This window comes from Budorcas taxicolor, chromosome 21, assembly GCF_023091745.1.
Source record: "Budorcas taxicolor isolate Tak-1 chromosome 21, Takin1.1, whole genome shotgun sequence".
NCBI classification, from domain to species: Eukaryota; Metazoa; Chordata; class Mammalia; order Artiodactyla; family Bovidae; genus Budorcas; species Budorcas taxicolor.
The window spans coordinates 73,261,996-73,288,749 of NC_068930.1; the positions used below are offsets into that span (position 1 = coordinate 73,261,996).

The window sequence follows — 26,754 nt, forward strand, 5'->3', positions numbered from 1 at the left end:
TGGCCCGAGCTTCCCTTCATGACATCTTCCCCATCCTCACCCTGGGGTTGTCTGCAGTACTGACCCCTCCCACGTGTCCTGTCCCCTCTCCAGCCGCCCGGCTGCTCCTGTTTGTGTCCCTGACACAGGGCAGTGGCCAAGCCGCAGGGTCCCTCAAGCGCCCCACACTCCCAGACACTCATCAAGCCCCGCCCAGGTCCCCAGCTCCAGAGTCCACACATGACACGTGCGGTCCTGCAGCTGGGCAGGCCTCCAGCCAGGGGGAGGGCCAGGCTTCCTCCCCAGGCCCCCCATCTCGCCTCGTGAGGTCCAGGGACGACTCCTGCCCCTCTCCCCACTGGATGGGGAGGAGAGAGGCCTCCTGCCCCCCAGGACTCCCTGCAGGAAGGCAGGTGTCTCCTCAGCCCCCGTCCCCTCCACCCTAGCCCCCAGAGTACATCTGCACCCATGGTCTCGGCTGGCTGCGGGAGAGAGGGGCCAGTCCAGCCTGGCTCTGGGTGGGGGCTGGGAGACCTCTGCTCTGACTCCAGGCCCAGCTGGGCAGGGGGCCCCACCCCGTGCCCGGGCGGCCTCTCCTCCTCCACTCTACCCAGTGACAGGTGCAGGAGGGAGAGAGCCATCCCAGCGTCCAGCGTCCAGCGTCCTGCGCAGCTGCTGCTCTGGGGCTGGCCTGGCTCTCTGTCCTGGGACTCTTTTCTCCTCTGTGTGGGACAGGAGGCGCTCTCAGCGGCCCGGACCCCAGGTCTCTCTCTCGCCGGGTCCCTTGGGGTCTCCACGCCGGTGCCCTCTCTTAGAAGCCCGCAGCCGGCTTGGAGTTCAGGGCCAGCCTGGACCTCTGGGCCCCATGTGTGTGTCAGGGAGGGGCAGGGGGCCAGCTGGGGGTGCTTTCAAATATGTCCCAAGTCCTCCCCCCTCGGGTGTGGGCTTGCCGCCCAGGTGGAGCTGGTGCAGTGATGCTGGGTCAGTCATCAAAACCTTGCAGCTTCTGTCCTGCGGTTTCCGGCCCCTGGCTGTGGGGAAGCCCGCCGGCCCCTGGTGAGGACACTGCAGGGACCCCTGGGAGAGGCTCAGGCCCCACCAAGAGTCACGTGAGGGAGGTTGGAGGCAGACCCCCCTCCCCAGTCCAGCACAGTCTTCAGAGGACAAGCCCTGGCCAAAACTGTGACCACAGCGTCTGAAGACCCGGGGCCAGAACTGTCCTGTGAAGCCCCTCCCAGACCCCAGACCCACAGAATCTGTGAGATGATAAAGGCTTGTCATTTTAAGCCCTTTGGGGTGACTATGTCTGGGGCGACTTGTCACGCAACAGCAGATAAGCAGTCCTAGAACAGACAGCCCCTGGTGGTATTGCAGGTTTGGGTCTCAACCACCCCAATATAGCAAAGATCGCAAGAGCCGCGTGAGCTTGTTTCATCTCCCGGGGCAAATGGAGGTCATGTTCACCCTTCACTGTAGTCTGTGAAGAGTGCAATAGCGTGATATCCAAAACTGACGCACAGACCTTGATTTTAAAATCATGCTGAAAAAAAAAAATCATGCTGTTGGAAGAAGAGCAGTGAGAGGCTTCCTCAACAAAGGCTTGCCGCAAGCCTTCAATCTGCAGAACACGAGCGTCGGCAGAGCGCAGCGAAGCGCAGGTTTGTACGGGGACAGAAGTCCAGGGCCTCCCGCGAGGGGATGGCAGGAGGGCATGCAGGGAAGACCCAGCGCCCAGTCTCAGAGGTCACGGCATGCGGGACCTCTCGTCCCGGCAGCCGGCTCGGCACTCAGGTCTCGCTGGGTTCCTCTCACCGCAGGGCTTGGCGGGGCTGCAAGGTGGAGACCCAGAGTGACAGGACGCTTGTGCGCGTCACCTGCCTGGGGAGGAGAAGAGCCAGAAATGCCAGGGCACCAGGGCCGCCTGCCCCACCCCCCCACCCCCCCAGCTTTGTGGGTTTGGCTCATCTCCCTGGGTCCTTGCGAGCCTCCATTTCTTCCACAAGCTGGAGAACTTCCTAGGCTCTAGCCAGGCAACGCGGGGACCCGGGCTCCACCCTGCGAGCTGGGGGCCCCTCGCTTGGTGTCTGCCTCCCCACCTGCTCTTTTCTCTCTGTTTGGAGCTCCTGTGCCTTCCCTGAATCTCTACCCTGTGGCCTTCAAGACCGTCCTGTGGGTCTCCATGCTGGCTGCCTGCGCTCGACGGGACCTCGAGTCCGAGGCCACCCTGGGCCAGTGCTGACCTGCAATGCCCCGGCCCTCTCTGATCACAGGCTCTGCTGCCCGTCTCCCTGCAGCCGTCTCTCACAGAGCAGGTGCTGCGGCGTCCTGACCAGGCCTCCCTCTGGATGCCCAGCGCCCACTGTCCCCCAGGGCGACTCTAACTGTGAGGCAGGTAACATTCGGGAGCTCAGGAGGCGGAGGTGCCGCCTCCTAGGGGGCCGTGTGTGGGGCAGGCTGTCTGCACAGGACCTGTGGCTCAATGAGTGGTCCTGCCTATGCGAGGGGACATCCGGCCCACCCACCCCATGCCCACCACACCCAGAATCCGTCACCAGCCCCATCCTGGTCGGCGCTCAGGCTCAGGCACCGGCCAGGGGCCACCTTGGCCTCGCTGCTGGCCCTGGGTCTGGCTGAATGTCGCAGGGCTCCAGTCCATCCCTCGCCGGATGGTGGGCTTCTGGAATCTTCCAGGGCCGGAGGCGGAGGGGAGGGGTGGCACAGACTGTTTCTCTCTCCTAGTGGCCTCCAGGCCCCTGCTCTCAGCTGGAGACCCTCACAGGTCCCAGACAGCACAGCTCCTTGAAGACTTGGGTCTGGGGTCTGATGAGGGAGGGCCAGCGGGCTGGGTCCGAGAAAGCTGGGGTCGGGCCCCGTGAGGCCAAGGCCACAGGCCCACAGCCTGGCCCATGGAGGTTAACGGCCCGGCCGTCCAGGGGACAGCTGTGGGATCTCCTCCCCGCTCCTTGGGGCCTGGTTTCTTCGGAGACTCGGCAGGCAGAGCTGTCGCCAAGCAGAGCCATTCCCTAGGGCCTGGCACCTGGGAAGCAGCGGGCAGCCCCGGGGGGGCGGCTGCGGGAGGCCGGATCTCGGCCCCAGAGCCACTCTGCACCCGCGGCAGGCTGGCTGCAGCGACACGGGTCGGCACGTGGCGCTGAGACTCGGCCCTCGGTCCAGGCCCAGCACCGACGGGGCCCCGCTCCCGGCTCTGACCCCCCGGGGATGAGGAGGTGGGGGCCCATCTGACCCCAGCCAGAAAGGGGGGCCGCTCCCGCAGAGCTTCGGACCTATAGCAACGGCCACTGCCAATTAGCCGCTCTTCACTTGGTGGGCACAGGGCTCCCTGGGTGCCTGGCCTATGGAGGGAGTGCCCACTGCCCAGGATAGGCCAGACCCCGCACGTCCACCAGCACAGCCCCAGCAGGCACCTGCCTGGGGCCTCAGACCCCCCACCCAGGCCTGCCCCTCCCCAGGCTGGCACCTCAGCACACCCTGATGTCCACCTCCACCCCGCCACCACCCTCTCTCAGCTGTGAAGCAGCAAGGACCTGGCCAGACCCGCAGCCTCCGGAGGCCCCAGCTGGAGCCAATCCAAAGGTGCCGCCTGCTGTCCTCTCAGGGAGCCCCCAGCCTCCGGGCCCGCACCCCGAGCCCTGTGCTGCCTCCAAGCCTGCAGCCCCGCAGGCCCGGGGAGGCCCAGACCCTATTTGGTGACCAGAGCCCAGAGGACACTGAGGAGGCTCCCCTGGTGCCGTCAGGCTGGGCGGGGAGCAGGCAGGTGGGGGGGAGGCGGTGCCCGGAGGGGCCGCAGCCTCGAAAGCAAGGAGGCTGCTGCGGGGCCTGGGGGCCCTGGGCTGCTCCTGGACTCCACGTCCACTCCCTGCCGGCTGGGGTGTGATGCCGCTCCACACCCGGGCTGGCAGAGGCGCCACAGGGGCCCAGCCCATCTCGGGAGATAGGGGGCCCCAGCTGTGGCCCCCGTGAGCCTTCCTTCATCTGAGCTTCCTGACCATGTGGCAGACCCCCTAACCGCCCACCCAGGAGAGGACTGGGTGCTGGGGAGGCAGGCAGAGGGTCCTGGCGAAGCAGAGGGTGGGACCGGCAGGGCGAGGGCCACCCTGGGGCACAGGGGCTGTGCCATCCAGGCTGCCCTTTGCAGCCCAACCAGGAGCGGCAGAGGCCGCGCTGCAGGTGGAATGAGCCCCACCATCCAGGAGGGGGTGCCTGTGTGGCTGGCGGGGTGAGCTGGGCCTGGAGAGGCAAGTGGACAGGCCTGTCCATACCCGGCCGGGCACGGGGCCACCCTGGGCCAGGCCTGAGTGGGGAAGGGGGCTGGTGGCAGGCGGGGAGGGTGGGTAGGCTGCACACACGTGCACACGGGGGCGTGCAGTCTCCCCCAAGCCAGCAGGGTTCTGTGAGCTCCCCTCAGACCCCTTAAGGTCACAGGGTCCCCCCAAGAATGTGGGGGCCCACTGGCACTGCCCTTGGCCACGTCCTGAAGGCCAGGAGGGGCCCGGCCCTCCCCGCTGCCGGCTCCTCTCCGCACGCCCACCTCCAGGGGACACCCTCCTGGTGTCCGACCACCAGCCCTGCCTCGCCAGTCACGTGGGCCTCACACCACCCTGCCCTCCAGTCTAGGTGCTTCGGGACCGTTCTCCCCCGACCTCTTCACAGCACAAGAGGCTTCTCCTCCAACCTCTTCTTTCTTCGGCAGCGTCAGAGTGGTGTTCTGTTCTGTTTGGAAGCGGCACTTTGTCATTTCTAGAAACTCGTTTCTTTTCAAATCTGCTCAGCAGTGCGAGCGGTCTTGCTCAAGCACACCCAGCAAACAGGCTTTGCACTCGGGGTCCGGGCGTCCGAGGGGAGCCTGCAGCCAGCCAGGCCCGACAGCTCTGCTCCAGGGGCTGGGGCGCCCTGTGGGCCAGGGTCTGGACTGCGGTCTGTCCACCAGCTTGGACAATCACTCACAAGGAGTAGAAAGCTCCAGGACAAAAGGCGCTGGCATGGTTTCTCCCAGGAACCTGGAGTCTCGAGTTACATGAACACAGCGGAAAAGGGGCCTGGAAGCTGGTGACCATTCTGGTGGTGCGAGTGCTCCGCGGGCATGAGCTGGCGTAAACCCTGACACAGTGAGCAGCCTCACGGACAGGCTCGGAGCCAGCCCAGCCCACCGCCCCGAGGCCGCCGGGCTGAGGCTCGATTTGCCCAGCCTTCGGAGGCCAGGAGCCACGCATGGCCTCGTCCTTGGGCTGTCAAGCTTTGACCTCATTCCTTGAAATCCTGACAGCGCTTCATTGCTGAGCGACTTGGCACCATTGACAACGCTCTTTCCACGTGTTCTCAGCTCAGACCAGAGGCAAAGCGCCTCCATCGCCCCATTTCCAACAAGGCGTCTGTCAATGGCGGACACCCATGTGTTCACAGACGTGGGGGACCCGAGGGGCCTGCACCCTGCCCCCTGCTTCCCGGCCCCCATCCCACTCTGCATAACAAAGGAACAGCACCTGAAGAACAAGGGAGGCCAAAACTTTTAAGTTATTAAATCAAATATACAGAGTGATTCATTTAATATGTACATATGTACAGAAATGCACTTTCACGAGGAGGGGCGGCCGGGGCCGGCAGGTGGGCAGCAGCCAGGTGCCCGCAGCAGACGTTGACAGTCGCGAGGGAGAGTCTGTGAGAAGGCACTTGTCACAAGCGGCGGTACTGCCGCCGCCCCGGGGGACGGAGCAGTCAGGAAGGGCACTTCTGAAAGCACAGTTGAGAGATCTCTGGAGCGAGCGTCGCGGGCAGCGCAGGCGAGGACGGCGGGCCGGAGGGGTGGGTCTGCCTGCGGCCTCAGGCCATGCCGACCACCACGGGCCCCACTGGCGACCCCCAGCCCCACTGCCACCACAGGAGCCCCCGGCAGCCGCGGGCCACGCCGGACGCCGTGGGTCCCACCGGCTCTTTGGCCTGGAGCCACAGCGATCCCAGATGAGGAATAAAGGAAGATTCTGTAAACAGCGCGCCACCTCAGGTACAAACGTCCAAGGACCTGGGGAGGACACGCCCCCTTGCTGTCTCCTGCCACACACGCGTGTGCGGCACACGGCAACGTTACAAAAATAGCAACTCTCCAAGAATTCGCCGTTGTTTTCCGCCTGACAGTTACCGAATAATTTATACAAGGCTACAGAAACGTAGAAAATAAACATTTGTTTTTTTGCTTTTGGTGTTTTTTCTTTTTTACACAAAATAAACTATGCGCGTGGCCTCGGCCTCCTGTGGCCCCGAGGGCAGCCTGGCGCCTACTCCCGGCCGGCGCGGCGGGCAGCGCTGGCGCCCCCAAGCGTGCGGTTGTCCACCTTGGGGCCTGAGGCCCAGCGGGCCGGCCGCCCGGGCGAACGGCCGGGGTCTTTGGTGAACTTGTGTGCAAGGAACTTCTCGGCCTCGGGGGACTCGTCCTCCCCACGGCCCGGCTCCTCGTCCTCCTCGTCCTCCCCGCCGCCCGCTGGCCCGGGCAGCGCCTCGCCCACCCTGCGCGGGGGCGGCGTGAAGTTCTTGCAGGGGAACAGCGTGTCCTTGGGGCCGCCGGGGCCGCCCGGCCGCTCGATGGGGTTGCGGATGGGGTTGAGCGGGGCCCACTGGTTGTTGGGGCCCTCCTCCCGCGGCAGCCGGCTCCTCTCTCGCTCTTTCCTGCGCTTGCGCGTCCACCACACGCAGACGACCACGCACGCCAGACACAGCACGCTGAACACGCCGCACAGCACTGTCACCAGCAGCCCTGGGGCGGGGGCACCCAGACGTCAGAGGGCCAGACGCCCAGTCCTTCGGCTCGTGGGGATGGGCAGGGCCCCAGGATCAGTGCTGGGAGGTGGGGTGGGCTGGGAAACCTTTGCTGGCGGGTACAGAGGAGCTGCCGCGTCCCCTGGGCAGGCAGAGGCCACAGCCCTGCCCTCCGAGCCCAAAGGAACCCAGCCGCTCTCCCTGGGCCCAAGGGGCGCGCCCCTCCCGCTCACCTGTGGAGGACCTGCCCACAACGACCGTCTCCACCTTGACCTCGGTGACGGCCAGCAGCAGCGAGCTGTTCCCCCGCTGCGTGATGGCGGTCACGATGGCGTGCGCCGCGCTCTGGATCAGGCTGCTGTCCGGCAAGTCTCGGGCTGGGCTGAAGGACTGCGGCAGAGAACAGTGCTGAGGGGCCGCCTGCGCACTCAGCTGGGCAGTGGGGGGCCTGTGACCCCCTCCACTGCGGCAGCAGCTGGGACAGCGGCCCAGCCCTGCGTGCAGCCCCAGGGAGTGTGACACTCCCGCCCCGGCTGGCCTGTCTGGGCAGTGGGGAGGAGGGGCAGAGACCCCGTGACCCCACAGCACTGCCATCTTGGAGCAGCATCAGGCGCTGGGGGCCTGGGGCTGGCTCACTGGAGGAGGCCTCTGGCAGAGGCTGGGGGTGCCCTACACTGGGCAGGCTGTGGGGAGGTGGCCGTGGCCTGGTCTGCACTCCCACAGACCCCGCTGCACCTTGGCCCTTCAGATGGGTCCCAGCCCCAGCCAGCCACGCCCAGAGTCCTGAGGGGGCCACAAACCCGCCGCTGCCCTGATGCTGGCCCAACTCACCTCCACCAGGCAGCCCCTCCCATGCCAACACCAGCACCCAGAGAAACCACCCTGCCCATCCCCCTTCCCTCCCTGCGCGTCCCGAGACACAGCCTCGCCCGACCTCCGAGGTGCCGACTCACACCCCATCTAGGAGCATGTTCACAGTGGGACCCGGTGGGGGGAGCGGGGGGCGGGTGCGGAACAAAGGTGGCCGCCTGCCGGCCACACTCACCAAGGCCACCTCTACCGCGCTGGCCTCCGAGGGCGGCCGGTCGCAGAGCAGGACGAGCAGGCGGTCCCGGGCTGCGGCCCTCGTAGCCGGCAGAGCACGGATGCCAGAGCAGACGGCGCCCACGGTGGTACCCTGCCGGGCGGGCGGCACATAAACATCGGGCAGCAACTGCGGCCCCAAGGGGGTCCACCCCGCACCCCACAGCGGGACGCCCCGACAGCCTGTCTGGGGAAGCAAGGGCCCCAGCTGCCCACGGCGGCCCTCAGCCCCACCCAGAGCCCAGACGGGCCTCCACGGCCAAGGCCGGTACTGAGAGCAGAGGGCCTTACGGGCAGAGACGAGGGCGGGGTGAGAATGCCCGTGGAGATGCGGGCTGGCCCCGGCCTCCCGGGAAGGCCACCTGCAGCCAGGCCCCGGGAACAACTGGGCATCTCAGCCCGGGCCGGCCCCTCTCGGCTGCCCCCAAGCCCAACGCTCCATCTCATCTGACCACACGCAGGCACGGGGCTGGGCAGCCAGCAGGGGTCTCGAGCCGTCTGAGTGGCCACAGGAAGGAGGCCAGCAGTCAGGGCTCTGCTCGCCAGTGGCGTCCAGGGGGTGGGCGGCTCACCTGGGGCACCTGATCACGGTTGAAGCGCAGGGTGAGGCGGGCACAGTTGTTGTCCAGGTGGCCGGAGCGCGGCTGGCATGGGGTGCTGGGTAGCACAGGCTCCTCCGCACTACACGCCCCCCAAGCCGCGCAGGGTGGCTGCAAGCACTGGCCCGGGGCCTTCTCCAGGCACTGCTGCCCTGGAGGGCACTGGGTGCCCAGGGCATCCGGCCGGCCGGCCAGCAGGCAGGGCTTCTGGCCGCACCACACCTGGGGGCACATGGACGGGACCCGCAGACAGACCCGGATGGCATCACGTGGGGAGAAACACACCACTGGTCACGAATCTGTGGGTACAGCACCCCCTGCCTCCCAGGGACCCCACGGCAAAGGAGCCCAGCGGAGCAGGGCGGCCCACGTCTTCCCGGGCAGGCTCGCCTGTTCCCCTCCCCCCGCATCCTCCTGGGGTGAGCAACAGGGTCAGGGGTGAATGACAGGGACCGCAGGCCTGGGGCACAGAGGCATCAGACCCGGCAGGGCGGTGGGGGCACGCGGGGCTGGCGGACGGACCCCACACCTTGCTGCAGTCCCGGCGGCCGTCCAGGCAGCGGCAGCTGTTGCAGTCCTCCACCCACGAGCTCCCGTGAGGGAAGGGCACGCCCTGCGACCAGCAGGACCGCCCAAACACGATCACTGTGGGCGGGAGAGGTGGGGCACCATGGAGGGCAGGCTCCCCCGGACCCACCAGCCTGGGCGTGGCCTTGCCGGTGGCGTCCCCCACCTACCCTCCTGGCACCGCAGGCCGGATCGGCCGGGTGGGCAGCTGCAGCGGTAGCCATTGATTTCGTCCACGCACGTGGCCCCGTAGGCACAGGGTGAGGACTGGCACTCATCGATGTCTGCGGGAGAGGGGCCGGGCGCAGCGTCAGCAAGGCGGCAGCTCAGGCAGCAAGGCCCGCACGGGAAGAGCAGCCCCAGCCAGCCTGGGCCTCAGGGGGCCCTGTGGGGCCGCTGAGCTGGGCCTGAGACCATCGGCACTGTCACCATCTGCCTCTGGGAGCCAACGGCCAACCCAACCTGGGTCTGCCCCCGGCGGGATGCCCCCCAGCCACTGCTGGCAGGAAGCAAACAGCAGAACCGAGGCTCAGACTGAGGGGGGAGGCGGCTGTGACCACACTGCACCCTGAGGTCCGTGGACGCAAACAACCCTAAGAGCTCCCGAAACGGGGACCGCGCAACCCCGCCCACCCGGGGTGGGGACCCCAGCCCCTCACTGATGCGGCAGTCGGGACCCGCAAAGCCAGGTGCACACTCGCAGCGGAACCAGTTGATGCCGTCCACGCAGACGCCACCGTTGTAGCTGCAGAGAAGAAGGCAAGGGTCAGGGGGCCCGGGGCAGGCCAGCCCGTCAGCTGGCCCACCACTGGGGGTCACGGGGGCCCAGGGCAGGCCAGCCCACCGCCACCACTCACCAGGGCAGGGGGTTGCAGTCGTTGGTATCTGCATTTGAGGAGAGAGAGGATGGTGAGCCCGGCACTCCCCACCCGGACACCCTCCGAGCCAGGTTGGGGGTGCCCCAGGTGCATAGGGAGGGCAGGTGGACACCGTGCTGTCTATACCAGCCCACCACGCCCAGGCTGGAGCCTGTAGGGCCAGGGCGGCTCTGGGAGGACAGCCTGTCCTGGAGGCCCGCGCGGAAGGTAGGCTGTGTGAACAGGACAGTGGCTGGGGGGAGACGAGCAAGGGCCAGCACCGGAGGGAGGAAGCTCGGGGGAGTCAGAGGGGTTCAACCAGGCTTCCGTGGCCAAGCGCAAGGAGTGGGGCGATGGGGCAGAGTTGGGGGGGGGCAGGACCAGGAAGCAGGGGACAGGGTGGGCCCACACCAACCCACGACCACAGCCGCCCCCTGGTGCTCCCCGCCCCCGGAGCTCACTGTGGGTGCAGGTGCGGCCCTCCCAGCCATCCCGGCAGATGCAGGAGAAGGAGTCCCCACTGCCCACACAGGTACCCCCGTTCACGCAGGGGTTGGGAAGGCAGCTGCTGTTCTTGGCTGCAAAGGAGTCAGAGGAGGAGAGCAGAAACAGAAGAAAGGGCTCTCAGCGGAGCCAGGCAGGCCCGGGGTCCCCACCCCAGGCCTCGACCCAGACGGGGCCTCCTCACCGACAGCACAGGTACTGCCCTTCCAGCCTGGGGGGCAGGCACAGCGGAAGGCGTCCCCGCTGTCGTAGCACGTGCCACCGTTGCTGCAGGTGTAGGCATCACACTGGAACTCCCCTGCAGGCACACGGCCACTCAGAGGGTGCCCGGAGCAGCGGGCGGCGCCCCGGCACGCAGTGCAGCCCCCAGTGCAGCCCCCAGAGTGGCAGGGCGTGGTGGACACTCACGCGAGTGGCAGGTCTTGCCCTTCCAGCCGTCGTCACACACGCAGTAGAAGTCGTTGACCAGGTCGAAGCAGCGACCGCGGCTGTGGCAGGGATCGGGGAGGCAGTCGTTGGGATCTGGAGGCGAGGACGCCGGTCAGCGGGGGGTCCCCGGCGTTCAGGGAGGGCTGCCCGGAGGAGGAGGCACCGGGGTGGGCCAGGGAGCGACAGAGGGGCGGGGAGGGAGCATGTGTACCCCTCTGCCCAACCCCTACGTGCCGCATCCCATTCAGCAGCTCAACACGTTGAGCCAGGCGGGCATGGGGCGGGGTGCAGCGGGGGGGGGGGGGGGGGGGTTGCAGCATGGTGCGGCACGGGCGCGGGGTGTGGCGTGCTCCGCCCCGGGAGGCACAGGCCCTACAGCCGAGGGCGGGGCAGCGTGGCCCACTCACTGGTGTCACAGAGCTCGCCCTCCCAGCCGCTGGGGCAGAAGCAGCGGAAGGCGTCCACCTCGTCGATGCAGGTGCCCCCGTTGCGGCACGGCTGGCCCAGGCAGTCGTCAATGTCTGCGGAAAGTGAGCATGAGCTGGGGCCCCGGGTGGCTCGGCCCCCTCCCAGCCCTGGGCCACGGCCACTCACTCTCGTGGCAGTAGGTGCCCGTGAAGCCGCTGTCGCAGACACAGGAGAAGTTGCCCCCGGGCTGGCTGATGCAGTGTCCGTGGGGGCCGCACACGCCAGAGGGGCCCATTCCAGCCACCCTGGTCCCTGCCTCGAACCCGCAGCCATCGACCACTGCCACAGAGACAAAAGGGGTCAGCCTTAACTGCAGGACACGGCCACCCCTCGCCGCAACCCCACTTCTTCAAGCCCAGCCCACACTGCACCCATCCCTCTAGGCCCCGCCCCTGCTGCATACATGCCTGCAGGCCCTGCCCACCGCACCCACCCTTGCAGGCCCCGCCCACAATGCATTCATCTCTGCAGGCCCCGCCCACAACCCATCACCCAGGAGGCCCCACCCACTGCACCCACCCCTGCAGGCCCCGCCCACAAGGCACTCATCTCTACAGGCCCCACCCACCGCACCCACTCCAGGCCCTGCCCACCGCACCCACCCTTGCAGGCCCCGCCAGGGCAGGGCGCCCGGGGTTCGGAGCAATTCTTGCCGCCCATGTCGTCCGGGCAGGCGCAGTAGTAGTCCCCCTCCAGGTTGTAGCACCGGGCCCCGTTCTGGCAGGGGCTTGGCTCGCAGAAGTCGATGTCCACCTGTGGGTTGCGGGCAGCCGTGAGGGTGCTGCTGGCACCAGACGACTGGCCGGGGCTCATGTCCCCACGCGCAGCCCCTACGAGCGGTCCCTGTGACCCAGGCCCCACTCAGACTAGACAGCCAGGCCTCTGCAGCCGGAGTCTGGAGGACGGCCCAGCTCAGCCGTCCGGACCCCTGGCTGGACGGAAACACCTGGGTGGGCCAGGCCCCGCCCCCCACCCCGCCCCGGGGCAGCCCTCTTCCAAGCCTCCCAGGGCAGCATCCGGCCTTCGCCCCTCCCACCGGCAGGAAGGCCGGCTCCCGGCCACCCCCCCAGCCTCCAGCGCTGCCGTGAGCCCCAGCTAGGAGTCCTTCTGAAGAACCACCCCAGGCTCCAGGGCAGGAGACAGGATCTGGTGCTCACACCCCGCAGCTCACTCCTCTCCCGGGTAAAGACAAAGCAGGTCACCGGGGGTGGAAGCGTGAGCCTCTCCTTGTCAGGCCCGAGAGTGACAGCCCCAGCCCACCCCGAGGCCTCTCTTTCAGGGGCCCGCAGATTCCACCCCATCAAGGCCCCCACCCTGCATCCACAGTGAGAATTAGCCAAGGCACAGGGTAGCCAGCGGACCTGCCGGGCCTCTGGGCCACCCCACCAGGAGGGGCTGGTCCTGCCCAGCCAGGACTGCGCCTCTCCCCCAGACCTGCCCAGCCAGGACTCTGGGGCCAGGGTCTCCGTCTAGTATTAAGCCTGGGACACACTGCAGGGCCAACCCCCACCGTGGCCCCTGCTGGCCACTCGACGGGCCACCCGTGGCAGCCGCTGGGACCGAGGGGCGGGCAGCACGCGTGGGCCTCACCTCGCAGAGCGGCCCTGAGAAGCCCTGAGGGCAGTGACAGCGGAAGCCGTCGACCAGGTCCTCGCAGAGGCCGCCGTGGCAGGGGCTGCTGGCACACTCGTCCAGCTGGTGCTCGCAGTGCCGGCCCCCAAAGCCCCTAGGACACACGCACTGGTAGCCGTTCACCAGGTCCTGGGGGAGGGCAGGGCGTGGCGTGAGCCTTCCGCAGCCGCCCTCAGGCACCTGCAGCCCCACGCCTGCCGCCCCCCAAGTGTGCAGCCCTCACCTTGCAGGTGCCGCCGTGCTGACACTGGCCCCGGCAGTCGTTGGCGTCTGCGGGCAGAGGCGCAGGTCACAGCGGGCCCTCCCCGTCCCCCAGCCCTGCCCCCTGCGGCCCGCCCACCCATACTGACTGATGTGGCAGTTGGCGCCCTTCCAGCCCGGGAGGCAATCACAGTAATAGCCACCAATCAGGTTTTTGCAAGAAAAAGCATTAAGGCACGGCTTCCCTTCACACTCATTGGCGTCTGTGAACGAGACAAGGGGGCGATGGGCCCGCAGCCCCAGCAGCGCACACAGCAGCCGCCACAAGCACAGCGAACAGCCACGCACACACGCCCTGGCCGCGGGACCCTTACCCAGCTGGCAGGTGGCCCCCACCCACTGCTCCGGGCACACGCACTCAAAGCCGTCCACCTGGTCCACGCACGTGCCCCCCGCCGCACACGGGTTGGAGGCACACTCGTCGATGTCTGCGGAGAGTCCAGGGGGAGGAGCAGGGGTGATCGCAGGGTGGAGGAGGGGGCAGCTGGCCCTCAGGAAGGAGTGTGAGCACCCGGGGTCTTCCCGTCGCACCTCCCCAACCCCAGCCCCACAGGGATAGGCCGCCTCGCCCCCACCCTCCAAAGCCCCGGAATGCAGTCTGGGGCCCCCAGAAGCCCTGGAGTGGGCTCTCACCCAGCGCACAGGTGGGCCCGCTCCAGCCCGACGGGCAGTGGCACTCGAAGCCCGAGGGTGCCTCGTGGCAGGAGCCCCCATTGGCACACGGGTTGGAGGCGCAGGCATGCTCGGCTGCGTGGGAACAGAGGTGGGTGTGGCGGCCAGGCCCCACCTTCTACACGGGCTCCCCGCTCCGGCCCCCGCTGCACTCCAGCCAGAGGAGTGGGTCCAGCCATGGCCGCCCCGACGTACCCCGCTCACAGTTCTTGCCCGAGTAGCCGTCAGGGCAGGCGCAGCGGTACTGGTCAGGCTCCGCGTTGATGCACGTGCCTCCGTTGGTGCAGGGGCGGTGGCTGCCGCAGTAGTTCAGGTCTAGGGGCGGACAGGGCGCTCAGGGCACAGGCCGCAGCCCTCGCGCCCCCCCGCGCAGCAGGCCCCGCCGGCGCACCTTTGTTGCACAGCAGGCCGCCCCAGTTGGTCTCACAGGTGCACTGCCAGGGTTCCACGCAGCTGCCGTGCACACAGCCGGGGTACGGGACGCACTCGTCACAGAACCTGCCCTGCCAGCCGTAGCTGCACCTGGGGGAGGCAGAGGGCCGGGAGGCCCCGCGTGTGACTGCGGGCCCCGCGCGCGGGGACCACGCCCAGGGTGGCGTGGGGACACGGTGCAGCGCCACGTGGGCCCCCAGGGCCAGCGGCCACAGCCTTTGAAGCGGCGCGGCCCCACCCGCACGTCACGGGCAGTCCCGGCCGCTGGCTGCGCACGGCCGGCCGCAGCTGTCCAGTCACTCCTCCTGGAGCTATTTTGGGACACAGCCGGAGCGGGGCCCCCAGAGAAGGCGCCAGGCAAGGAAGGCTCTGCTGGGACCCCGGGAATGAGAGGGCCAGGTGCTTCCAGGGCCGGCAGGCCAGCGGGCACAGGCCTCCTGCTGCCAAGAACCCTGGGCACAGCCTGCGACCTCGCCTGTGACTCAGAGGCGGTCACTCTCTCCACAAGGCCCCAGCAGGGGCACGTCTCACAGACGGGGACGCTGAGGCCCATGGGCTGTCCCAGGCCAGCCCTGTGAGAGGCCAGATCCAGGGCACTTCCTGACCCAGGAGGAATCACCCGCTCCCTGGCCTCGAGAGACCTCTGGGCTCTCAGGCCGTGACCCCAGGAGTCAGCCCTGCCCGTGCTGTGGGCCAGCATCCTCTCCGGGAAGTCCTTCAGGAGGAGGCGCAGAGGGACGCCCCAGCCATCAGCACCACCCCCTTGAGAGCTCAGAGCCCCAAGGAGAGGGGCCAGCGCCCTGTGCTCAGTGCCCCGGGGCCCACCGGGACGGGACCCCCAAGGGGAACCCCCCTAGCACTCAAGGGTCCTGTAGGATGGGGTGACGTCCTCACCACCACCCGTCACGTGGGTTTATTTTTGTAAAAGGGAAGAGGCACGGCCCTTCCTGGGCTGCCCTCGACCCCCCGGCACCCAGAAGGGATGCTGGTGGTGCAGGCCAGGGAACCGAGGCTGCTGAGAGGAGCTCGGCTGGCTAGACGCACCGCGGGGCAGGGGTGCCGGCTCGGGCCCCACACACCCACCCGGGGCCCCCTCCAGGTGAGAGGGGTCCCCTGGGTGTGCTCTCAGCCCTGGGTGGGGCCAACTCTCCAGGCCCCCACAGCCCCGGCCTTCCTGGCCTGTAGCTCCAGCAGCTCGGGGAGGAGGCGGCAGGAAGGCACGGCCATCTCCGCGGCATCCGGTGGGGGTTGGCCTGAAACCTGAGCCCAGGGCCACCAGCAGCAGCTGGGCCTCACCCACGGGGCCAGAGGGAGGCGAGCGGGGCTCACCTAGGGCCCTGTCCGGGGAGCCCTGTGCCCCCCACCGCCTTCCTGCAGGGCCCACGTGGGCAGTGGAGCGCCAGCCTCCCCCCTGCCTGCCCCAGTCACTGGCCACCCGGGGCCAACGGCTCGCCCCCAAGAGCTTGGTGCCTAGGGCTGGGCCAGGCCCCAGCCCTGCCGTGCTCACAACCCAGCAGGGACGGGTCTGCTGGACTCTGGGGCTCACGCCCGGGTCAGAGGGCAGGGCTGCAGGAGAGGCCTGCCCCAGGCAGACAGCAGCCCTGCATCCCGTCTCCCACATGGAGGGTGCTCCTGGGGCGCCTGCCCCTCAAGACGGGAGCCCACCGTGGGCTAGGCCCCCGGGCACCTCTCAGCCCCACTGCTCTGAAACTGCCACTCAGCTCAAACCTGACAGATGGAGTGGGTGAAGGCTAGACACACCACCCCTGACGCCGGGTCCCCAGGCAACCTGCCCGCTTCCCTGCCCAGGACTGGAGGATTCGCTCCACTTACCCCTTCCCAGGCCACAGGCACCGCAGGACGAGCAGAGGGTGCCCCCATCCTGGCTCCCAAACACTGCCCTCCCAGCCAGAGTCAGCGGGGCAGTTACCAAACTTCCCTGCCCAGCATCCTTATCGGAAAAACGCAGCAGAGGGGATCCTGATGAGTCAGACCCAAAGTGGAGAAGAGGCTTCTCTCACCCCTTGCTCCCCGGTCAACTGGCAGCCCCCCCCAAAGGGCTTCACCCCCGAGGGCGTCCGCCTGGTCCCCAGGGCCCAGCTCCTAGGCCATCGGCAAGCACCTGGCACCCACCTGGCTCCCGCCTGTAGAGAGCCTCGTGGCCCCCCCCCCACCCCTGCTGGCCCCCGCTCCTCCCCGCCCACCCCCTGACCCCACGCAAGCCAGCGGCGACTCCACTGCCCCCTCAACCAAGGTCCGCTGCCCAGACCCCTGGCTCTCTGGTTCCCTCTGAACCCCTGCCGACCTGTCCAGGACCTGCTGCCCCTTGCCAGCTCCTTGCTGTCCACCTGCAGCAGCAGGAGCCCGGACCGGCTCCCTCTGCCCTGCCTGCCCCGCCTGTACTCACAGGGCCCACATGCATCTCTAGCCAGGCCTCCTCCCACACACCCGGGCAGGGTGGGCAGCACTCCCACGACAGCAGCTGCTCTCTCCCGCCCGCTGTGCCTAGGGCCTCCCCGTGTCAGTGGCTCAGGGTACCGAAGGCTCGGGGCGCTCGAGCCCCACTCTCCTACCCCAGGACGCCCGCGGGGGTGGCCCCCACACCCCCACCTGCACTGGACAGCAGCCTCTACCCCCTGGCCCATCCCTGCGGGGCCCCCTGGCTGCCCCCAGGCCCCCAGGCCTCTCCCGTTCCCCCCGCCCGTGAGCACCATCCTGCTCTGCCTGGGCCGTGCACTCCTGCCCCGGGGTGGCTCTCGGCCCAGACCAGCCCACCCGAGGTGTGGTATGCAAAGCGGCCCTGCCCACCAACGCTGGCCCACACCCTGGGACACACTCAGGCTCCAAGGGCACGTGCAGCCTGCACCAACAGTGAGCGGCACACGAGCAGGGCCCGCTCCACTCACGTTGCCCGCGTGCAGCCGACTCTGCGGGAGTGAGTGTGCACGCAGTCAGGAGGCCAAGAGGGGCTGGCGCCGGGCACTCACCTGCACTCCCCGGGCACGGAGCACCCCCCCGTGGAGCAGGTTGCATCCTTGTTTACACACAGCTGCGAATGGAGAGAGCGAAGAGGCCCCTGCAGCGGCCACACACCGCCCCGCGGCCGTGACACAGGCTCTGGGGGCAGCCCCCCGCGCCCATGACACCCACACGTGGCCCTCCCGGGCCCCCACCCTCTGCGGGGCACCACGCGTCCCCCATGATGCCCCCCCCGCAGCCCCCCCGCAGCCTCCGCGGGGGCCCCCCAGCGCTCCTGCAGCCCCGCGCCCTGCCCCGCTCACCCTCCTTGCACTCCTTGCCCATCCAGCCGTCCATGCAGGCCTTGTTGCCGTACTGGTCGCAGGTGTAGTGGCCGAAGAAGTCGTTGCGCGGCCGGCAGAACTTGTTGCAGGCGGCGCTGTAGTAGTTCTCGTCGCAGCGCACGCGGATCTTCAGCTCCAGGTGCGCCACGTGGCCGCTGAAGTGCAGGCTCTTCCAGCGGTCCTCAGGGTTGATCATGCCCGCGTGCGACACCCGATCGATCAGCAGCTCCTCTTGGAGGGGGAGCGGCAGTCAGCTGGCGTGGCCGCCGCCCCCCAGAGGCACAGGGCCCGAGGAGCTAGCTGGCCAGAGCCCGGACAGCAGGGCCTCGGCCAGCCCCTCAGGAAGCACAGGAACGGGGGGCCTCCCGCCTGCGCCCTGCAGCCAGCCTGTCCTGCCCCTCACGGCCCCGCCCCGCCCCGGGCTCTGCACGCTTCTCACTGCTGCAGCCACGGCCGCCCCCGTCCCCGCAGGAGCCGCAGCAGTCACTGTGGCCGTGCCTCCAGACGAGCCTGCCTGGGCCCGAGACCACAGACCCGGCAACCCGAGGGCTGGGCCTCCCTCCAAGCCAAGCTGCCGCGTGGCCGGAGCTGGCAACCACGGCCACGGGGTCTCCCAGCACACGTGTACTGGTTTAGGAGACGGGGCAATAAAAGGCTGAGGACCCTCACCCCGCAGCCGCAGGAACAGCCAAGCTCCTCCCAAGGGCCTCACTCTCCTCTGGGGAACCTGCCGCACCGGGCAGCCCGGGCCCACGCCCACCCAGCTCCACTGACCGCTGCTCCCTGCCCACCCCTCTGCTTTTCCACAGCATCTCCACTGCTGGGACCCAGCTGGGTCTAACCCAGCATCCACCTGACGCTGCCCAGACGCAGCGTGTCCAAACCGCGCTCCGGCCCGTCCCCACGATGGCCTCTCCGCCCCACGGCCACCCGGTCAGCAGGCCCCGGGCCTCGACCTTCGGAGAGAGCAGAACCCTGCCCACCCCACAGGCCACCCCTGGTCCCAGCACCCCGACTGCGACACAAAGCTCCCCACCTGTCTCCACCCTGGCCCTGCAACCCACCCTCCACGCAGCAGGCTAAGCAACCCACCTCGGAGAAGAGCCGGTGTCCTCACAGGGGCCACGCAGCCTCCACGAGCTGACCCTGGCCCGCTGACCTCATAGCAACTCCTCCCCTGCCCACAGGCCCTGGGCTGTTGGTACTGGCTGCTCCCTACCTGTCGGCAGGGAGCCTCTGCCCACCACCACAGGCCCCATGGACTCTGTGCAAGGCAGGCCGGCCGGCAGCGAGGCCTCCAGGGAGGCCCACCGAGCCTGTCACCAGGGCAGAGAGGGGCCACACAGCCAGAGAGAGCTCTCAGCGGTGACCCACCCCGCTGAGCCACGGCTGGGCCCTAAAAGACCAGCCTTGGGGCTGAGTATCAGCAGGAGGTCACGGGAACGCCAGGGACGGCCAAGGTGCGGGCCCTCGGGAAAGACCCGGCCCCCCGTCAGAACACAGGCGAAGCGAGGGCAGCAGAAGCAAGCCCCGAGCGCAGCAGAGCATCCTGGTGGCCAGGGCGAGAGGCGACCGCACAGAGGCCTGCAGGGCAGAGGCGGCTCCCTGCCCACTGTGTGCCTTCTGCCCCAGCAGGCAGAGGCCCAGGAGCCTGGCTATGCGTATCCCCGTGAGGAGGGTGGGCCTGCAGGCAGCCCCCCGGGGACCTTCAGGGGCTGACTCACCATCCGGGGTGGTGTCGTTGTCCCAGTCCCAGGCCTCCACGATGAGGGTGAAGGAGCGCTGTGGACGTGGGGAGGGTGGGTCAGGCTCCTCCTCCCTCCCCAGCCGGCCCAGACCCCAAGATGACCCCCTGGAGCGGGGATGCTGCCCCCTCCAGGCTCAGGGGCCGGGACTCCCAGCTCCTGCAGCCCGCCGGCCAGCAGACTAGGTCAGGCTGCAGAGGAGACAGTGACCCGCACGGGGCAGCGGGCAGAGGGCGGGCAGCTGAGTGGCCTCAGCCTGAGGTCCCCGGGTGGGCTGGGGCCAGAGGGGGTCGTGTGGGAACCCAGGGTCCTCCAAGCCTGCTGGGAGGGTCGATGCCCGTCACCAGGCCACAGGGGCGACCTGGGTGGCCCAAGCACTAGAGCTGCCTGTGGGACACGGCAAGCTCACAGTGAAAGGGAACGTCGCTCAGTCGTGTCCGACTCTTTGTGACCCCGTGGACGTCTCCAGGCCAGAATACTAGAATGAGTAGCCATTCCCTTCTTCAGGAGATCTTCCCAACCCAGGGATCGAACCCAGGTCTCCCACACTGCACATGGATTCTTTACCAGCTGAGCCACCAGGGAAGCCCACAGTGAAGGTCCAGGAAAAGTGGCCCCACTTCACAGATGGGGAAACTGAGGCCCAGGGATGGCCTGAGGCAGTCTCAGCAGTGCTTGCTGCCCCCACCATCTGGCCCTGTGCCCCAGGCAAAGGATGCGGTGAGTGACACAGTGGCATCACTGAGCAGCCCAGGACCACCCTCTGCCCTCCCCCCACCCCGCGACGACCACCAGGCATAGGCAGCGCCCCTCCCAACGCCCGCCCTGCCCAGGACTCCCTCACCTCCGTGGCTGCCCCTGCCCAGAGCTCCCCCACCCCAGCAGCTGCCTCCTAACACCTCTCACCCCACCAGAGAAGACAGGCAGGAAAGAGGACGCCATTGTCCACCCTTCTAAACCCCGCCCCCATGGGGCCGACCCCAGGCTCTGAATCCCACCCCCAAGGGTCCCCGAAACCCCTTCCTCCCTGCTGTCAGCGCCCACTGCCAGGCCAGCAGGCCTGGCCCAGGCTGCCCGCCTGCTTCAAGGGTCCCCAGCAGCCACCGGGGCCTCCTCTCCCCCGTCCACAGGAGCCCCGAGGAGCCTCAGAGCTCTGTTGACGTCTCCCCCACTGCCCAGAGCCTTCCTGGGGCTGCCCACAGCTCCTGCGCTCCCCACAGACACCCAGCACACCCCCCACCATGGAGACCTTGCACACGTGGCGCCCTCCCTCTGCCTGGAATGACCCCTCGGGCCAGCCTTCCCCGGGTCAGCCCACTCCTGGGTGCAGCTGGAGCACCCAGCTCCTCCCTAGCAAGCACTCACTTCACCCACCTACCCACCCATCCACCCACCTACCCATCCACCCACCCACCCATCCATCCACCCACCCATCCATCCATCCACTCATCTATCCACTATCCACCCACCCATCCATCCATCCATCCATCCATCCACTACCCACCCATCCACTCATCCACCCACTATCCACCCACCCATCCATCCATCCATCCATCCACTACCCACCCATCCACTCATCCACCCATCCACTACCCACCCATCCACTCATCCACCCATCCATCCACCCACCCATCCACCCACCTACCCACCCACCCATCCACCCACCCATCCACCCACCCATCCACCCACCCATCCATCCATCCACCCACCCACTATCCACCCATCCACTGTCCATCCACTCACCCACTCATCCTTCCACCTTCCACCCATCCATCCACTATCCACCCACCCTCCCATCCACCCATCTATCCATCCACCCACCATCCATCCATCCACCCACCCATCCATCCACTATCCAACCATCCATCCATCCACCCACCCAGCATGCTCCAGGCACAGGCTGCCTCTGGGGCCATGGATGGGTGTGAAGCTGCTGTACTAAAGGGGTCAGGGCCAACTTTGGGGAGGGTGCTCGGGAGGACACGTCCCAGGCAGGGGGACCACAGGCAGGGCCTTCAGCTGGAAGAGCAGTGATGTGGGGAACAGGCCTCAGGGTCAGACTGCGGGGCGGCTGGCCCCTGTGCCAACTGTGGTGCCAGTGCTGTGCAGAGTGGGTAGCTGCCAGGTGGGTGTGAGTGAGGCCAGGGGCTCCTGGGGCTTCAGAGTGCATCCTGGCTGCACGGGCCATGAGGGAGAGCGTGGGAGGGGGCAGGGCAGGGCCCAGGGCTGGAGCCCCCGCAAGGCAGGCCGAGGAGCGCCCCAGTCCCAGGATGCCCAGCCCACAGGGCGTGAGAGCCCACCTCCCGGCACCTGCGCTTCGGGAAGCAGGGAGCTGCTCCCGACTCCCAGGAAACCCCACGCCAGCCACCCAGGTAGGGTTACCGCCACCTTTGCCAGCACCCGGAGCTCCGGTTACCTGCCCCTGTGGGGACGTGCGCCCGCCCGCCCGCCTGCCCACCCACAAGGGCCCCGCCGCCCGCCAGCTGGGCTCCTGCACCTGGGCGGCAGGGAGGCACCCAGGGAGAACCTGAGCTGGGGGGCAGGGCGCCGGGCCGGGCCTCCGCCTCCTCCCGGCTGGCCTCCAGGACTCAGTCTCCTCTCTGCAAAGAGCAGCCTTCCGTCCCAGGGCCAAGCCTCGTGGGCCACATGCCCGCTGGGCTATGTAGACCCAAGGCCCTACAGAACAGGAGGCCCCCTGGCCAGGCGCAGCTGGGTCGCCAGCCTGCCCAACTGTGAGAGGCCCCCGGCCTGCTGGCCGCCTTCCCTCTTTCAGAAAGCCCACCCAGACCTGCCTGAGCCAGAACCCCATCCCGACCGTGGCTCCTCCTGGCCCAGGAGGCAGCGCTGACTGCAGAGCCCAGGACCCCCAAGGCCAGGTCCCAGCCCGCGGTCCGACCCCCGGAAAGGACAACGGGCCAGCAGCCCCAGTGGCACAGGGCGAACACAGGGCTCAAGGCAGCCCGGCCCAGGGCACCCCAGGCCCAGGAGGCAGCGCTGACTGCAGAGCCCGGGTCCACGGCCCCACCTGCTTCCTCTCCTGCAGACCCCGCATCCAAGCCCGGCCCCCCGTGGAGCAGAGCGGGGATGCGGAGCTCTCAGCGAAGATACGCTTCCTGAAACCTGAGCTCTGCAGAGGCCCAGGTCTCTACCTCCATTGTCACCGCGGGGTAGCCGGAGGGGGGGGGCACCTGCCCCCAACCTGCTGGGCCCGGGGTGGGCCACGGCAGGAGGACTGGACCGCAGGCCTTCCCCACGGGAACCCGGACGCCCACGCTCCGCACCGGGGACCAGCCGGGCCGTGCCTGAGCGTGCCCAACCAGCCCACTGCAGCCAGCAGCCCACGGCCAGCCAGCACCTCATCACACGCACCGGGCGGGACCACGAGGTCGAAGATCAGATGGACCCCGGTCATACCAGGGTGTGTGACGGGGCCTGGGGCCGCAGACCCTGGCTCAGGCCTGAGGATTACAGCATTTGTCTCCACCAAGAAGCCCCTTGCTGGCCCAGGCTGCCCTCACCCAGACACGACCCCTGGAAGGGTCCCCGGAAGCCACAACCCCTCCAGAAGTCCCTGCCCAGACCCCCCAGTGACCTCCCCCTTGCCACGGTGGAGCTTCACTCTCAGCTCCGCCCCCTCAAGGCCCAGGAACAAAGCCCTAGCCTGTCTCTGAGTGCCCACCGGCTGGCACTGCCCGTCTGGGGCCCCTCTTTGCCCGAGAGCCCCACCCTGCAGCCCCAGTACCAATGCCTGGGCCAAGACCCCTGACATCCGAGGCAGGTGAGCCCCCCGAGCGGGACCCCTGGCTCCTGGCACAGGAGGGAAGGGAAGGTGAGCCCCCAAGTGCACAAAAGAGGTAGCAGGCCTAGGCACCGTGCGGGGAAGGGGCCGGACTCCCTGCGCCCCACGCCAGCCGCGGCTCCTCGGGGGCAGGGCGCACCAGGAAGGTGCCATCCCACACTGTCAAGGATAGCCCCTGGGGGCAGGCCCTGGCCCGGCCCACTGCGGAAGGGAGCTCAGGCCAGTGTACGCACCCCACCAGGCCTTGGCCATGGACATGCAGGCCCTTGACTGGCCCAAGGTCCCCTCCTGCCCCCTGAGCACAGCGCACGGGTCCTTAGTCCTCCTCGCACTCCAGCCTGGCCTTCCACGAGCCGCCACAGCCCACCTGGGCCAGCAGTCATCCCGCAGACCCACAGTGTACACATCAGGATGGGGCCTTAGACCTGGGGGCCAGGTCCTGCGGTCTTGGAACCAGAATGTGAGCCAAGGAGGCAGGCATGGCCTTGGGCTGGGCAGCAGGCCCTCAGTCAGCGGGAGGCCCCCAGGGCCACGCTGTGCCTCCATTGGCCAGGCTCCCCAGGCTCCTGTGAACCCCCAGTAGCCACTGACACACCCAGGGAGGGCACACACACATGTGATCAAATATGGCCTCCACTCTGCTGGCTACGAGCCAGCTGCCAGGGCCAACCGGCTATCATCCATCTCCTGGGGACCAGTAGGACACATGGGGGCATCCGTGGGGGGAGCAGGAGAGGAGGGGAAGCCCCACACCCAGACTGCTGGCACCTGCCCTCCCCTCCCCTCACCCAAGACCCTGGACACACCTCTGTCTAGAAAGCTGAGCCCAAGTCCAACCTGAAACCACACAGAGCGGACAACACGGGGGCTCCAGAGCCCATGCGGCCAGGTACGGGTGCAGAGGGTCACCCAGCCTTGCCTGGAGCACCGGGATAGAATGAGAAGGCAGTGGCGGGGGCCGGTGGGGAGGGGGGGTCAGGACTGCCTGAGGGTCACTGGAAGGGCTAGAAAGCGTAGAGCCCAAACTAGGTCCTGGTCCGCCCTCTCCAAAGCCAGGGCCAGGTGCAGGCCGGCTCCCTACACTCCTGGACCCCCAGCCGTTTCCAAGGCCCTGCTCACACGACCTGCTCCAGGGTTCTGGACAGAAGGCCCCACGCCCCGCCCTCTCACGTGAAGCTCCTGAGGCAGGGCCCAGCCCCTCCTGGGTCCCCAGGGCGGTAGTGGGCACACGGGATGGAGCTGGACTTGCAGGGGGCAGAGGCGGTGCAGCCACAGGGCCGCTGCCGGCCGAGCGGAAATACCAGGGCACTGGCATCACTACACGGGCCATGGGCCTGGCAGCCAGGCCACGCTATCCGTGGGGAGAGGGAAACAGGAGCGGCCCCCCAAACACACAGCTACCCCACTGCCCCACCCTCACCACGGGCTGGGCCACCCACCCCTCCTGGGTGTGCCCAGCAAAGCGGAGGGCGGGGACCTAGCCCAGCACCTGCCCCGAGTCTGCAGGCCCCTGCCTGGGAGACCCGGGCCTGCCCCATCCCATTCCATGCCTGGCCGGCCGGTGGGACCAAGAGCGCAAGGGACACGCGTCGGCCCGCCACATTCCTGCAAGGCCTCCCTGCCCCCACGCCCACGGCTGCCAACTCGAGCAGAAAACACATCCTCAGGTAGCGATTTCGAACCGCGCTGGCCTGAGCCCAAGCGCAGATGACAGGCTGCGGGCCCTGCTCAGACCTGCCTGCCGCCCGCTGCGGGGGCGAGGGGGCTGGGCTCATCCCAGCGCCCGGGGCCTCCCAGCCTGCCCCTGCCTCCCGCCTGTTCCACCCCAGGGACACACTCCCCACCTGCGGCCTGGGGGTCCAGGGAGACTGCAGAGGCCCCAGGTACGTGGGGGCAGGGCTGTGGCCAGGGGTCAGGAAGCAGGGGGAGGGGGTAGCAGGTGAGGCCTCCTGGCCCATGATACGGAGAAGGTGCCAGCACAGGGCTCAGAGCTGGGGGGACGGGGGTGGGGTGGGGGGCCAACCTCAGCCTGGCCTCAACACCCAGTCTCTTTCAGAACCAAGGCATCAGGTGGACACGTTCTTGTGGCCTCCCAGTGGCTGATCGAGCCAGAGGTCCTTGTTCAGAAGGACAGTCCCTCAGTCAGCTCGGCACCCTGCTCGGGGCACTGTCCACACGCAGACACACCCCAGCTGCCCAGACCTGCCCTGCACCCTGAGACCCCACTTAGCAGAGGCCTCCCTCCTCCCTGCCCCCACCCAGTTCCCTGTACGCAGCACAAAGACCCGGGAGGCCAGGCTTCGGGCCACATCGGGCAGCAGGGGGCCTGGCCTGCCGCAGCCCCCACCCCCGGGGACCCAGGACAGCCCACTGAGATGGACCGCATCCCTGCCAGCATTCCCAGGCCCATGGCTCCTGTCTGACAGGCAGACCTCAAGCTCCTTCTCCAGAAAGAACAAACAAAACCCAAAAGGCAAGACAGGAAGGTGCTTAACAGACAATCACAGCACCAAGGCCCCTCGAGGCTGGCCCCCCGGGTCTGGACCAGCGGCAAAGGCTGCCACCAACCCACGAGGACGAGGTCCCTCGGGCCCCCGCCCGGGCAGCCCCCCACCCCCACCCATCCAGGAAACGGCAGGGCGGGCGCAGGCTGGCCGCGGGCCCGGGCGGCTCCGCTGGGGCCTGCCCCCGACCAGCCCCAGCACGCGCGGCGCACATGCCTGCGCGGCCTGCCTGGGCCCGAGGCGCCCGGCCGCGCCTCCGCAACCAGACAGACACGCGCAGGGCGACGCAGGCACACGCCGCGGGCCGCCCCGCACGCGGGCCGCGGCCACCCAGCCGCGCGGAGACCCCCGCGCGCCCACGTGGCTGGGCGCGGACCCCGGGGCAGGCGCCCCCTGCCGGCCCCGCCCCGCCCGGCCCGGGCGCGCGCGGCTCGCCCGCGGAGCCGGGGCCGCAGGTGCCGGGGGGTCGGGGGTGCCTGGAGACCGGGGGGCCGGGGGGCGGCGGGCAGGGCGGGGCCGGGGGCCGGGCGCCCGGAGAGGGCAGCGCGGGAGGAGCAGCACCTACCGGCCAGGCGAACTGGAACGGGATGACGACGAGCCCGGGATCCTGGTCGCCGCCGGCCCGAGCCCGCGCCCGCGCCCGGTCCCCAGCGGCGCCCGCCGGCGGCAGGTAGAAGGAGTTGCCGCCCAGCACGGGCGTGGCGCCGTGGCCGTAGCTGCAGGGCCCCGTGGGCGTCACCTTGGCCTGGTACTCCTTGAGGCACACGCGCACGTACGTGTCGCACTCGTCGTGGCCGCAGCCCCCCGCGCGCGTCGTCCGGCCGCCGCCGTCGCAGCAGGCGCCGCTCAGCAGCTCCCCGTTGGCGTTCCGCAGCGCGCTCAGCTGCAGCTCGAAATAGCCCATGGGCCGCGCCGCCTAAAAATAAGGCGGAGGGACAGCGCGGGGAGGCGCGGGCCGGGGTCGCCCGCCGCGCGCCCCGCCCCCGCCCTCCGCGCCGCCCCGAAGGCTTGCGAACCACGGCTCCCGCGGGCGATGCCGCCGGCCCCGAGGGCGGCGCGGGGCGCCCCGTCCGCGCCCCTGCTCACCTGCACGCAGAGCGCCAGCAGCAGCAGCAGCCGCCGGGGCAGGCGCCCCCGGCCCCGCGCCCGCATC

At 68.8% G+C, this 26,754-nt stretch overlaps 1 protein-coding gene across 1 annotated transcript; it reads right to left on the minus strand.

The window, feature by feature from the left end:
• Window positions 1-5,546: 5,546 nt before the first annotated feature.
• Window positions 5,547-26,754, minus strand: JAG2 (jagged canonical Notch ligand 2). Its single transcript, XM_052659391.1, is given in 27 exon segments — window positions 5,547-6,745; window positions 6,981-7,137; window positions 7,793-7,924; window positions 8,403-8,651; window positions 8,959-9,074; window positions 9,167-9,280; window positions 9,656-9,741; window positions 9,854-9,881; window positions 10,315-10,431; window positions 10,542-10,655; window positions 10,766-10,879; window positions 11,194-11,307; window positions 11,381-11,533; window positions 11,857-12,007; window positions 12,845-13,015; window positions 13,110-13,156; window positions 13,237-13,350; window positions 13,462-13,575; window positions 13,781-13,894; window positions 14,015-14,134; window positions 14,211-14,341; window positions 17,239-17,267; window positions 17,269-17,300; window positions 17,533-17,784; window positions 19,278-19,335; window positions 26,167-26,517; window positions 26,688-26,754. Coding segments are annotated over 27 exon segments (3,720 nt in total). The 5' UTR covers window position 26,754; the 3' UTR covers window positions 5,547-6,269.